The sequence below is a fragment of the Salvelinus alpinus genome, chromosome 38 (assembly GCF_045679555.1).
Source record: "Salvelinus alpinus chromosome 38, SLU_Salpinus.1, whole genome shotgun sequence".
In the NCBI taxonomy this organism is placed as follows: domain Eukaryota; kingdom Metazoa; phylum Chordata; class Actinopteri; order Salmoniformes; family Salmonidae; genus Salvelinus; species Salvelinus alpinus.
Window position 1 is genome coordinate 13,897,677 of NC_092123.1, and position 14,843 is coordinate 13,912,519.

The window sequence follows — 14,843 nt, forward strand, 5'->3', positions numbered from 1 at the left end:
GAGCCTGCTGGTGCCTACCACCGCTCAGTAATACTGCTCTATCAACTCATAGACTTAATTATAACATAACACACAAATACGAGCCTTAGGTCATTAATATGGTCGAATCCGGAAACTATCATCTCGAAAACAAGACGTTTATTCTTTCAGTGAAATACGGAACCGTTCCGTATTTTATCTAATGGGTGGCATCCCTAAGTCTAAATATTCCTGTTACATTGCACAACCTTCAATGTTATGTCATAATTAGGCGGCCCAAACTGTTGCATATACACTGACTCTGCGTGCAATGAACGCAAGAGAAGTGACACAATTTCACCTGGTTAATATTGCCTGCTAACCTGGATTTCTTTTAGCTAAATATGCATGTTTAAAAATACATACTTCTGTGTATTGATTTTAAGAAATGCATTGATGTTTATGGTTAGGTACAGTCGTTCAACGATTGTGCTTTTTTCGCAAATGTGCTTTTGTTAAATCATCCCCCGTTTGAAGTTGGCTGTCTTTGTTAGGAAGAAATAGTCTTCACAGTTCGCAACGAGTCATGTTAGCAGGCAATATTAACTATATATGCAGGTTTAAAAATATATACTTGTGTATTGATTTTAAGAAAGGCATTGATGTTTATGGTTAGGTACACATTTGAGCAACGACAGTCCTTTTTCGCGAATACGCACCGCATCGATTATATGCAACGCAGGACACGCTAGATAATTACACATTGTTGATGATCTTACTAGTTTAACTAGTGATTATGATTGATTGATTGTTTTTTTATAAGATAAGTTTAATGCTAGGTAGCAACTTACCTTGGCTTCTTACTGCATTCGCGTAACAGGCAGTCTCCTCGTGGAATGTAATCAGGTTGTTAGAGCGTTGGACTAGTTAACCGTAAGGTTGCAAGATTGAATCCCCGAGCAGACAAGGTAAAAATCTGTCATTCTGCCCCTGAACATGGCAGTTAACCCACCGTTCCTAGGCCGTCATTGAAAATAAGAATGTGTTCTTAACTGACTTGCTTAGTTAAATAAAGGATAAATAAAGATGTACAAAATAATAATAATCTGTGTCCAAAAATACCGATTTCCGATTGTTATGAAAACTTGAAATCGGCCATTCCAATTAATCGGTCGACCTCTACACACACAACACTAAATACTTCCTCCAAGTTAGCTAACCACTGTAGCTAGTATTGGCACTATAATTCATCACAATGGTTGTTAGCTGCCAAGTTAGTGCAGTGTCCTTGGCTGGCTGGCTAGGTTGTGCTAGCTAGTTAATATGCTAACGTTAGCTAGCTAGCTAAACATTTGGCTATGGTCTGACACTGGCAGTATGGGATTATGGAGAGTGAATTAAATTGTTTCTTTGCCATCTTGCTAGGTAATTATCTAGTTGATACTAACCAGATGGCCACAGTAAGGGCTTTCTACAAAATAGCAACATTAGCGCAGATCACTTGGAATCTAGACTATAAGCAATACGAACGGATATGCATTGTCAAACAACGCTACTGCCACCTTCTGGCTTGGAGTATTTTAACAAGGCTGAGTTCCAAAGTCTGAGGTGTGAACACAAACGAGATTGACTGCCGACACTGTTCAGAGGTTGGCAGGCAAGCATTTGACAATCTTACCGGTGTGTTTGAGCTGTTTCTGCATCATGTTTTGTTTCTTTGTCATAATAGTTGTGAATATCGCAAAACTGGTATCGTGACAACCCTACTGTAGGCAACTCCAGGACAGCATTAGAATGCTTGACACTCCACAGAGCCACATTAACCAGTTCAACCAATTAATCCAATCACTGTTTTAAGTACACAGAGAGCTTAATTGTCTAATTGAAAGCTTTTGAATACTTTTTAAAGTTGTTGTTGGCAGTTAATTGTTGACCAATGATGACTGGCTTTATAGTGGATGAAGATACGTCACCTACAGAGGCTATTGTGTATCATTCTGTGTATTTTCATGTTGATGTGGCAAATTGTATGCAACACCATGCAAAAAACTGTGCATTGTTTTCATGCTGTACTGTTAGGTTATTCAGGCTTGATAAGGCAAGACTTGGTGAAAGTCTGACATTAATACAGTAAGGTTGTGTAAGTTACAATTAGGGTCATGTTCTTTAGGCATCAAACGGAAGAAAACAGACTAAAACAAGGAGGGACATCCTGGGTGTAAATTTTCGCTTTCTGTGGGCAAAACACTCTAAATATTTTACATTTTCTCTTGCGTGCCCTAATGAGCTTGACCCTGATGCTTTGACTGCCCACCGTTTTCATATACAAGCCTACTTCCTCCAATGATTGTGGTATAGTATTCCAGTTAGAGTCCACACACACCATAAGGTTTAGTAACTATCATTATTAACCTATGTGATGGCAACACATGCATGCACAGCATCCTGTTCACCGTATGACACGTGTACCCCAAATGCATGCCTCTTTACCACCATGTTAAAGGGGAATTTGACCTAAAATCCCAAATGTCCCAAGTGATTCCATACATTGAAACTAGTTAGGTGGAGTTTTCCTTCTTCCCCCTCTCTCTCCCTGCAGTCTAGAACTGGAAAGCTGCTAAAACAGGTCACGTGATGTGTCTTTGTGCACTGCTAGCTCTGCTGTCAGTCAGAGACACATTTTGTTTTTTTGAACGCATATGGCTGAATTAGCAAAAAATATATAAGTACTCTCAAAGACTAACAATGTGTCATGTTATAGCCTGAATTTTAAAATGGATTAAATTGCACACACACAAAATGTAATTGGCCTACACACAATATCCCATAATGTCACAGTGGAATTCTGTTTTTTGAAACGTTTACAAATTATTTAAAAATGAAATGCTGAAATGTCCAAGTTTCCAACCCCTTTAAGGCAAGCCTAAATAAGTTCAGGAGTAAACATTTGCATAACAAGTTTCATGGACTCATGGCAATAATAGTGTTTAACTAACCTTATCTATATACCCCACATGCAATTATCTGTAAGGTCCCTCAGTTGAGAAGTAAATTTCAAACATAGATTCAACTACAAAGACCAGGGAGGTTTTCCAATACCGCACAAAAAAGGGCACTTATTGGTAGATGGGTAAAATACAAAGCAGACATTGAATATCCCATTGAGCATGGTAAAGTTATGAATTACACTCTGAATGGTGTATCAATACACCCAGTACCTATGAAGATACAGGCGTCCTTCCTAACTCAGTTGCCGCAGAGGAAGGAATTCACTTTTTGTCCTGAATATAAAGTGTGTTGTATTGGATTTGCCCCAAACATATTACTGAGTACTACTCTCCATATTTTCTAGCATAGTGGTGGCTGCGTCATGTTATCGGTATGCTTGTAATCTTTAAGGACTGGGGAGTTTTTCAGGATTAAAAGTAAACGGAATGGAGCTAAACACAGGCAGAATCGTAGAGGAAAACCTGATACACCTTTCAGCAGGACAATAACCCTACAACACAAGGTCAAATCTACGCTGGAGTTCCTTACCAAGAAGACCGTAACAGTGGCAGAGTTATAGTTTTGACGTACATCTACTTGAAGATCTATGGAAAGACCTGAAAATGGTTATCTAGAAATGATCAACAACCAATTTGACAGAGCTTGAAGAATATTGAAAAGATAATTGGCAAATGTTACACAATGCAGGTGTGGAAAGCTCTTTGAGACTTACACAGAAAGACTTACAGCTCTAATCGCTGCCAAAAGTACTCCTACAAAGTATTGACTTGGGTGTAAATTAGATATTTCATGTGAGTACTCAACAGTCAAATGCCCATTCCTAGTCTCATACAGCATAGCTTTGAAGTGGGTCCTCTGCAGTGAGTCACTGGGTCCAGGAGTCCGGATTCCTCTCCCATCCTGCGTTTTAAATACCGTCCGAGCCAAATATCCACTGCCTTAGGGGGTCTACCCTGGTTTTCAGGAAGTGAAAGACTCCCAGGTATGTGCTGCTCTGTCACGAGAATTTTTATCCCAATTGTTAAACTCAACTATCACTCAAGCTTTAAATAATTCCCAGAGGTTGTAATGCCCTGGTTAATAAAGAATTATTCAAAGACCCAGTCTGCAATAGATCAATACTTTATTCAGAGAGTACTCTCCCGTCAAAAATGAGAACACAGTAATTGTATAACTCCCATACCCACACACACACAAACACACACCAGTAGAAACTCCACCTCCCTTTAGGTGGGCTGTATTTTTCCACAATACGAACACATCATTTCTCATCTTCTGTAAGCCTAGCCATTTCTAACAGCTACTCCCCTACCTAGATTGGGGAGGCCTCTTTCCTGTTATTGGTTTCAGAGTTATCACAAGTCGACAGTTCAGTTGGCCTTGAATGTCTCAACTATACATTTCTCACATTGCTACATAGTAACAAAGTGGTTTTTGTCTTAACTTGTCTTAAATACACATTATTGGATTATAGTCTTATAATTCTAATACATTTCACACAGTGATACAGTTTCAGAGTGGAACACTTTAGCCATTATCTTAAAACATACAAATTATTATAGCATGCTCCCAGCCTGTGATTTGTTTGTCAGGTTAGGTACTATGACTGCAAAAATAAAGAATATCCATGCAAATGGACCACAAAAACTGGAATACAAAACATTCAAACATTGTTTTAGTTACATATACAAATATTTTAAAAACTAGTATACAACATGTTAGCAACCTATTGTATGTGCATCATGAAAGTCTTTGTGTCTACTTCATTCTGGAGTGATATCTTCTAACCGGGTTCTTTCTCAGGTCTCTCCTCTAGTAATGTTGGCTGGAAGATTAAAGTAGGCTTGGGCAGGTGGGATGAAGGATTCTTGTAAATCACCATTGGGTGTTGTTACCATTCCAGCACCTGGTCAACCAGTTTCTCCCTGAACTGCAAAAAAATGTTTTGTTCATTTTTTAACGTTTTTTTTGGGGCCACCCACTGGTTGGACTGTTTTGGGATGAAGTGTTTCTCACCTACACAATTAATGCAGAGTGCAGCTAGACATGTTTACATGGTACACACACAGACTTATTCTTAATGATAATTGTTGTGTTTCACAAAATACCGGTAGCTTATGTTGTAACAGGAAATATGGTACTTCATATTATTCTAGACATAATGTATTCAAAATGTGATGTACATGCGTGATATATTTTATAATAGACCTACTTTTCTTTATATATGTATTTTTATCAAGTTATTCAAGTAGCTTGTTCCCTATCCACATTTTCCTTATTATATTCCAAATTAGTATTATGTGTATTGAGAAATGATTAACTTCCAAACATAAATCAATTGATGCCATGTTTACTAACCTATAAAACCTTTTTGTTATGGCCATTGTGCTACATATTGTTAGGATAATCATGCCCCCTATTGACAGGGGGAGGGAGTTGCAGATAAACAAGAGACCAGGAAATAATCTACACTAGGTGGTTCCTGCGGCCAGGTATTCCACACAAGGCTCTACAGTTGCCTAAAATGTTGTCATGCAAATAAGTCATGGCTAGCCAACACATTGGAAAAAGGTGTGAACATATCCAGTAGACAACATCAACTCAAATGGGTGCCAGAGGTACTTGCTGTTGCTTAGTCGTTTGAAGACCGATCTATTGACGCCAGAACCTGTGAGTGAGATGGGGAAATTGACCTCCGTTATTTGTGGCACAATGGGACTTCATGATACATTTGCAATATTGGCTGTAGGAATGTTTACATAGTATTTAATGTTTTTATCGCTACTAGCCATCTCCTGCATCTGTCTATTTTTCAATGGAAAATAGTGAAACTTTGCCTTCTTCCCTAGATGTCTTATATAGTGCATACCATGTGGCGTCAAGCCGCATGGTATGCACTATATAAGACATCTAGGGAAAGGACATAAACAGTGCATTCGGAAATTATTCAGACCCCTTGAGGTTTTCCACATTTTGTTACGTTACAGCCTTATTCAAAAATGTATGAAATGATTTTCCTTTATCTATCTACTAACAAAACCTCAATGACGAAGCAAAAATTATATAAAAACATTTTTCTAAATGTTTTAAAAATGGAAATATCACATTTACATAAGTATTCTGACCCTTTACCCAGTACTTTTGTTGAAGAACCTTTGGCAGCGATTACATCCTCAAGTCTTCTTTGGGTATGAGGCTACAAGCTTGGCACACCTGTGTTTGGGGAGTTTCTCCCATTCTTCTCTGCAGATCCTATCAAGCTCTGTCAGGTTGGATGGGGAGCGTTGCTGCAAAGCTATTTTCAGGTCTCTCCAGGGATGTTCGATCTGGTTCAAGTCCAGGCTCTGGCTGGGGCACTCAAGGACATTCCGACACTTGTTCTGAAGCCACTCCTGCGTTGTCTTGGCTGTATGCTTAGGGTCAATGACTTGTTGGAAGGTGAAACCTTTGCCCTAGTCTGAAGTCCTGAGCGCTCTGGAGCGCTCTAATTGTCATCAAGGATCTCTCTGTACTTTTCTCTGTTCATCTTTCCCTTGATCCTGACTAGTCTCCCAGTCCCTGCCGCTGAAAAACACCCCCACAGCATGATGCTGCCACCACCATGCGTCACCGTAGGGATGGTGCCAGATTTCCTCCAGACCTAACGCTTGGCATTCAGGCCAAAGAGTTCAATCTTGGTTTCATCAGACCAGAGGATCTTGTTTCTCATGGTCTGAGAGTCCTTTAGGGGCCAATTGGCCAACTCCAAGCATGCTGTCATGCGCCTTTTACTGAGGAGTGGCTTACGTCTGGCCATTCTACCATAAAGAACTGATTTGTGGAGTGCTGCAGAAAAGGTCCTCCTTGAAGGTTCTCCCATCTCCACAGAGGAACTCTCGAGCTCTATCGAGTGACCATCGTGTTCTTCGTCACCTCCTCCCTGACCAAGGCCCTTCTTCCCCCGATTGCTGAGTGTGGCCAGGCAGCCAGCTCTAGGAAGAGTCTTGGTGACTCCAATAAAGTTGTAGAAACATCTCAAGGATGATCAATGGAAACAGGATGCACCTGAGCTCAATTTCAAGTCTCATAGCAAAAGGTCTGAATATTTATGTAAATGAGGCATTTCTGTTTTTTATTTAACACATTTGCAAAAAAATGTAAACCTGTTTTTGCTTTGTCATAATGGGGAATTGTGTGTAGATTGTTGAAGAACAACATTAATTTAATCCATTTTAGAATAAGGCTGTAACGTTTTTAAAAGAAAGTGGGAAAGGGGAAGGGGTCTGAATACTTTCTGAATGCACTGTGCGTCAGAGTTTGCCCCACGAGCGCACATGTGCAGTTGTTAACCATCTCCGCTGTTGCAGTCGGCCACATAAAACATCTGTGATTATTTTATATAAATATTTAAAGTGGAAAAGTATACATTTCCTGACTCAAAACTGATACTACTTTTGATCAAATGTGTAGATATTTGTATGACATGACCACATTCAACAACTGAGACAAACTGAACAAGTTCCACAGACATGTGACTAACAGAAATGGAATAATGTGTCCCTGAACAAAGGGGGGGTCAAAAGTAACAGTCAGTATCCGGTGTGGCCACCAGCTGCATTAAGTACTGCAGTGCATGTCTTCCCTGTAACGAACAGCGTTGAGATTGCCTGAAATGACAACAAGCTCAGTCTGACCATGACGGACCCTCCACCTCCAAATCGATCCCGCTCCAGAGTACAGGCCTCGGTGTAACGCTCAGTCCTTCGACGATAAACGCGAATCCGACCACCACACCTGGTGAGACAAAACCGTGACTCATCAGTGAAGAGCACTTTTTGCCAGTCCTGTCTGGTCCAGCGACGGTGGGTTTGTGCCCGTAGGCGATGTTGTTGCCGGTGATGTCTGGTGAGAACCTGCCTTACAACAGGCCTACAAGCCCTCAGTCCAGCCTCTCTCAGCCTTTTGCGGACAGTCTGAGCACTGATGGAGAGATTGTGCGTTCCTGGTGTAACTTGGGCAGTTGTTGTTGCATCCTGTCCCGCAGGTGTGATATTTGGATGTACCGATCCCATGCAGGTGTTACACGTGGTCTGCCACTGCGAGGACGATCAGCTGTCCGTCCTGTCTCCCTGTCGCGCTTTCTTAGGCGTCTCACAGTACGGACATTGTAATGTTTTGCCCTGGCCACATCTGCAGTCCTCATGCCTCCTTGCAGCATGCCTAATGCACGTTCACGCAGATGAGCAGGGACCCTGGGCATCTTTCTTATGGTGTTTTTCAGAGTTAGTAGAAAGGCCTCTTTGGTGTCCTAATTTTTCATAACTGTGACCTTAATTGCCTACCGTCTTTAAGCTGTTTGTGTCTTATCGACCGTTCCACAGGTGCATTAATTGTTTATGGTTCATTGAACAAGCATGCGAAACAGTGTTTAAACCCTTTACAATGAAGATCTGTGAAGTTATTTGGGGTTTTACGAATTATTTTTGTTTATGAATGTGGTAACCTATTTAGTCGTATGCCTTCAATTAAACAAAGAATGTCTACAATATGTCTTTGAATGACAACGGAGCAGAGCTACTACTTTCCAAAGAAACGTTTTTGCAGCTTTCCTGTTCTAGACTGCAGTGAGAGAGGGGGTGAAGTCTTAACTCCACCTAACTAGTTTCAATATATGGAATCACTTGGGAAATGTTTTATTTTAGGTATACTTCCCCTTTAAGAACAATCCCCTTTGTAGAGAACTGCCCAATGAAAACCTGATCATAATTTAGGACAAAAAACTGCATTTAACCTATTGATTCCAGATGGCATTTTTAAATTACAAGACCTAAACAGGAGACCTTGTGTAGAATGTTTTGTTCTCTTCCTCTCTCTCTCTGCTCACTCCATTTTTCAGCAAAAATGAAACTTTTCACTCTTCCTGTTCATCCTATCAATCATGAACTTTATTAACAACCTTCTTAGTTGACTAACAATGCTGCTCAATGAGAATCAGCCAGTATTCAAAGATGACTGCTGTAGCATTTTTAGCTGTTTCTGTTCTCCTCCCTTTCCACTTTAGGCATGCGGGGACCCCAAAGCAAAGCCGTCATACCTGGTAGACAAAAACTTGGAGTCGGTGGTTAAGTTTATCGTACGAAAATTCCCTGCAATAGAGACACGAAACAATAATGTAAGTTCTGTTTTAAGTTTATTCAAATGACCTTATGTAGTAGGATATTGTATTAATGTTATTGATTTTGTCTGTGAGCGTTCAGAGGCAGTAACTGCCATATAGTCAGTTGGTAGAGCATGGCGCTTGTAACGCCAGGGCTGTGGGTTCGATTCCCACGGATGAACAGTATGAAAATGTATCCCCTCACTACTGTAAGTCGATCTGGATACGATAGTCTGCTTAATGATTAAATTGTAAAAAATGTAATATGCTGAGTGTACAAAACATTAAGAACACCTTCTTGATACACTCAGGAAACTGTTGACTGTGAAACCTAGTAGCGTTGCAGTTCTTGAGACAAACTGGTATGCGTGGCACCTACTACCATACCCCGTTCACCCTCTGAATGGCACACATTACACAATCCATGTCTCAATTGTCGCACGGCTTAAAAATCTTTTTTTAACCTGTCTCCTCACCTGGGCTCCCGAGTGGCGCAGCGGTCTAAGGCACTGCATCTCAGTGCTTGAGGTGTCACTAGATCTCAGTGCTTGAGGCGTCACAACAGACACCCTGGGTGTATCACAAGCGGCCGGGATTGGGAGTCCATAGGGCGGCGCACAATTGGCCCAGTGTCGTCCGGGTTTGGCCGGTGGGGGCCGTCATTGTAAATAAGAATTTGTTCTTAACTGACTTGCCTAGTGAAATAAAGGTTAAGTGGATTTAAGTGACATCAATAAGGGATCATATCTTTCACCTGGATTACCCTGGTCAGTCTGTCATGGAAAGAGCATGTGTTCATAATGTTTTGTACGCTCAGTGTATATAAAATTACTTTAGCCATGGTGTCGCCGGAAATTGTCTGTCAATATTTAAAAATGGTAACTTCTAAATGTATGATATCAGTCATACCGTATGTACATTATGTGTACTGTACATTTGTGTTGTCATATATGCTACTTTTTACTATTTGCCTTTGCTGTGTTTGTGTGAAATGTGTAGCTTACTGCCTATTGGAATGACTTTGAGCTTAATTATGTTTAACTGTGTCATTATGTCCCTTTATGTTTTTTTCTTTGTTTGTTTTTGTTCAATGTTTTGCATGCTTAATTTGGCTTTTTCTGGATTGTTCTTTTTGGTGATTTTGTGCTATTTGGAGTGCCATTTTGCTTTGCTTAGTCTGCCTTTTTGTAGTGAAACAGTTTTAGTTCTCATCTAGCCTATTGCTTCTTATCCTGATAGACTATGCAAAGGAATCTAAGTTTCATTTTACCCACCCCATCTAGGTTAAGGCGGAAATCAGTTTAATTCTGCTTCAGCTCTTGGATTCCTTCGTATAGCCTAGTAATGCATCTTGACAACTAGGTTATCTGGTCATTAAACCATTCTATTTGAATACTCATTATTCTTAACAATTAGACTATACATTTATCGTACAAGCTAGACCTATATGGCTGGGTTTACACAGTTAGCCCAATTCTGATATTTTTTGCAAAAGATCTGATCTGATTGGTCAAAAGTGGAGAAAAAAATATTAGAGTTGAGCTACCTGTGTAAACACCACATATCAGTGGGGAAACATGCAAACACAACTTGTTCTTGCTAATTTGTCTTAAAAATATGTGAAAGCTAAGCCCCTTTACCCTCATGCTATTCAACTCTGAGGCAACGTTATGTCAGAACTAGTTGGCCCAGCTAAAAAAAATCTAATATTGAATTGTATGGTTGAGATGTTGATTGGAGCATTATTCATGTGAAAATGTAACAACTAAGACTGTATTTCCATTTTCGCAGGAGAGAAACGTTTTTTGAATTAATAATAGACAATATTTGTATTGTATTGGTCTTCCATGAAATGGAATATAGGGCATCGGTAATCTAACTGCCTGAAATGACTTACTAACGTCAGAACAAACATGTCCTTATCGGTGCATTAACATTTTACTGACATACAAGACAGTCCTATAATATATGTAAGAGAATACAATTAATAATTGTATATAGCTAATGCTAGAGCTGATTTAGATAAACATAGCTAGACCAATATTTAGTCTCAATTTGGCAATAAAGCATAGCTCATGGTAATATTAGAGTCATACATACCACAACTACAAACCATACTGGATAACGTCCTCCTGAGTGGCGCAGTGGTCTAAGGCTGTGCCACTAGAGATTCTGGGTTCGAGTCCAGGCTCTGTCGCAGCTGGCCGTGACCGGGAGACCCATGGGGCGGCGCACACTAGCAACTCCTGTGGCGGGCCGGGCGCAGTGGGCGCTGACACGGTCGCCAGGTGTACGGTGTTTCCTCCGACACATTGGTGCGGCTGGCTTCCGGGTTAAGTGGGCATTGTGTCAAGAAGCAGTGTGGCTTGGTTGGGTTGTGTTTCGGAGGACGCACGGCTCTCAACCTTCGCCTCTCCCGAGTCCGTACGGGAGTTGCAGCGATGAGACAAGACTGTAATTACCAATTTGGATACCATGAAATTGGCTAATAATAAGTAAAAAAGGGTAATAATAATAATTTAAAAAAAAATTAATACTGGATAGTCACTCAGTACCTAAGGGTTCCCTACAGTGCATTTTTGTCATGAAGTCATTAGCTAATAACATCTGGAGACTGGTGTATTTAAACTATCTAAACTTTAACACTGACAAATGGTTTACTCAAGAAGTTATAGGTTATTGGCCAAATTCAAAAGTTAGATATGAAATATAGAAAATAATAGTGCCGTAAAATGTCAACCATCAAACCAGGAGAATGACATGGTGTGTGACTGCTGGTGAAAGAAGTGAACCTTACAGATAAGTTTGACATGACTACTTTGACATGCTCCTTGAGAGACTAACAAATTGTTTATTCTACATTTACAGCAACAGCTTGCACAGCTTCAAAAAGAAAAGTCTGAAATACTAAAGAATCTATCTCTATATTACTTCACATTTGTGGATGTCATGGAATTCAAGGTAAGGAAATACTTTTTTTTAACTCAATGTTAAACTACTTTAATAGGTATATTCATGTAATAATAAGCATAATGTAATATGCTTTTTATATATATATTTATTTATTTTACCTTTTATTTGACTAGGCAAGTCAGTTCTTATTTTCAATTTTCAAGTTCTTATTTTCAATGACGGCCTAGGAATAGTGGGTTAAGGGCCAGAACGACAGATTTTTACCTTGTCAGCTCAGGGATTCGATCTTGCAACCTTTCGGTTACAAGTCCAACGCTCATAGATGTGTATATAGCTGTGTTAATTAGGATAGATCAATGTCTGTGTAGCCATTTCTTCATTACTCTGAATAGTGGTAGGAAAATGCTGCACCTGTACAATCATATACGATTTAGCTATGTTGTACCTATACAATCCAGACATGAGTGTTTTATATTACTTTTAGGACAATGTTTCTGAATTGCTGAACACTATTGACGCTTGCCAGGTTTTCTTTGATGTTGTAAGTATACAAATAAATGTTTTTTCAAATCTCCTCAGATTATACCGTTTCTATAATCCTAATCAAAGCTATCTGAAGTTTTTCTTTCTGTCTTTATAGACGGTTAACTTTGACCTCACCAAGAACTACCTTGACTTAGTTGTCACCTACACTACACTAATGATGCTACTGTCCCGTATTGAAGAGCGGAAAGCAATCATTGGACTCTACAACTACGCCCATGAAATGACCCACGGGGCCAGGTACAGCTAGAGCTATGAGCAGGATTATCCTCTGTGAAATGTATTATGTGATGTCTTTTGACTTTTTTTCCCCCTCTCCTCCGCAACCAGTGACAGGGAATACCCAAGGCTGGGCCAAATGATCGTGGACTATGAGAATCCTCTGAAAAAGATGATGGAAGAGTTTGTCCCTCATGGGAAGGTGAGACACTAGACATCTGTGAATATATTCCTCAATAACACTAATATACAAACGAAAAATAGATAGCACTGTTTTTACATACACGGCACAGATAGCACCATGTAAGAAATGTCCACAATTTCCTATTAACTAGCAAGTGAATACCTATAGAAATGATTATGCACCCAGAAATACCTCCAATTTATCTCCTTCTCTTTCTGTTCCAATGGCGATAGTCTTTGTCAGACGCACTCATCTCGCTGCAGATGGTCTACCCCAGGAGGAACCTGTCTGCAGACCAGTGGAGGAACGCCCAGCTTCTGAGCCTGATTAGCGCCCCCAGTACCATGCTCAACCCAGCCCAGTCAGACACAGTCAGTGCCTACTGCCCAGTCACTTTCCTAAGCCCCTACTACTACTAAACTGCTACTAAACCCACTTTCACACCAATCAGTTAACACCTCTCACCCATCCAACACCTTATCTGGTTGACATGCCATGTGTTCTCCCATTTATTCTACTCATTCTGTAAATGTACTAGCCAGCTCTGCCGTTTGGACAATTGTGTTCATAGATGTTTTGGACAAGCTGTTTTTATAGTCCACATTATTAACAGGCCAATAATATATTTTCAGTTAACTTCATCTGTGAATACATCCTGACAAATCTCTGGTCTCTGTTCTAGATGCCCTGTGAATACCTCTCCTTAGACTGTATGGAGAAATGGATTGTGTGTAAGTTTACTGCTCAAGTTATTGTGTTAAGTTTTTTTCCCAAATTGGTCAGGGAGGATTCATTTTGAGTCTGCCCTGAGATTGGCTGGTTGGGGGTTCGATCCCTGGTCAAGTCATACCGAACCATGGGACTTCATGCCTCTGCTTGGCACTCCTCAATAAGGAGATTGAATTGGGGGTAAGGCCCTGCGACAGATTAGTGTACTGTCCAGGGGGTTTACTTGTACATCAATCTGCCTCGCGCTACATTAACAGGAGTTAGGCTCTTGCCCCTAAGGCTTTACTTGTCCAAGGATTGCTTACTTAAAACTAGATCCCCGCTCCAAAATCCTGTCTTATAACAGTCACAAGAAATATTAAAATGCTTCAGGTGGGACTGTGAAAAAAGTATAATAAGTATAATAATAAATGTTACTATATTTGCAATTGTAGAGCAGCATTCAGCTGTTTTTACAGTACTAACCCGTTTCTCCACTAGTCGGGTTCGTCCTGTGCCACGCGGTGCTGAATACTGACCCAGCAGCGCTGAGCCTGTGGAAGCTGGCCCTCCAGAGCAGCACCTGCCTCTGTCTCTTCAGGGATGAGGTCTTTCACATTCACAAGTCCTGTGAGGACCTGTTCGTCAACATCCGTGGGTAAGCCGCTCGCCAACACACCACCTTCAAACCACTCAGAATACACCGCTCTGTGTCTTTCTTATGAGGAGCTGCAGGATTATTCATGAAGCATGTCTTGTAATTGTTTTGTTTTACATGACTGATACAAGTAGTAAATACATTTGAAACCCTTAAATTATTTTGTTTTGTTTTTTGTTCATGCTGAATTTGAAGTATCATTCCAAAGTCATCTGTACCAAGGTTATTATACATTTTCACTTTTCATTTAAGTTTAATTTTAGTTTACAGTTCTGTTTGTTAGTTTTGATTAAAAAAATTATACTAAGTTTTTTTGTTGTTTTAGGTTAAGTTTTAGTTAAATGACGTTCAGCTCATAAAGGCTTCATAAAGCCTTCATAAGCACGACATGTTTCAAAGGATCTATAATCACATATCATGCTTTATAAAGGGTTCATAAATGTGGCATAACTGACATAATCACCATTGTCAAATATGACATAACCCACTATGTAGAATATGATAAACATTTGCTT

General features: G+C 40.1%; 1 protein-coding gene across 5 annotated transcripts in view; it reads left to right on the forward strand.

The window, feature by feature from the left end:
* Nucleotides 1-14,843, forward strand: part of LOC139566456 (nck-associated protein 1-like) — a 63,912-nt gene that overhangs the window by 9,604 nt on the left and 39,465 nt on the right. For 2 of the 5 annotated variants that reach the window (XM_071387638.1, XM_071387639.1), the window contains 9 exons: nucleotides 9,008-9,118; nucleotides 11,972-12,064; nucleotides 12,501-12,557; nucleotides 12,657-12,799; nucleotides 12,890-12,980; nucleotides 13,196-13,333; nucleotides 13,645-13,693; nucleotides 14,172-14,328; nucleotides 14,524-14,550. In XM_071387638.1, the coding sequence (XP_071243739.1) occupies nucleotides 9,008-9,118; nucleotides 11,972-12,064; nucleotides 12,501-12,557; nucleotides 12,657-12,799; nucleotides 12,890-12,980; nucleotides 13,196-13,333; nucleotides 13,645-13,693; nucleotides 14,172-14,328; nucleotides 14,524-14,550 (866 nt within the window). Of the gene's footprint in view, nucleotides 1-9,007; nucleotides 9,119-11,971; nucleotides 12,065-12,500; nucleotides 12,558-12,635; nucleotides 12,800-12,889; nucleotides 12,981-13,195; nucleotides 13,334-13,644; nucleotides 13,694-14,171; nucleotides 14,329-14,523; nucleotides 14,551-14,843 lie in introns of those variants that run through there. The other 3 variants (XM_071387640.1, XM_071387641.1, XM_071387642.1) reach the window with 2 other exon arrangements.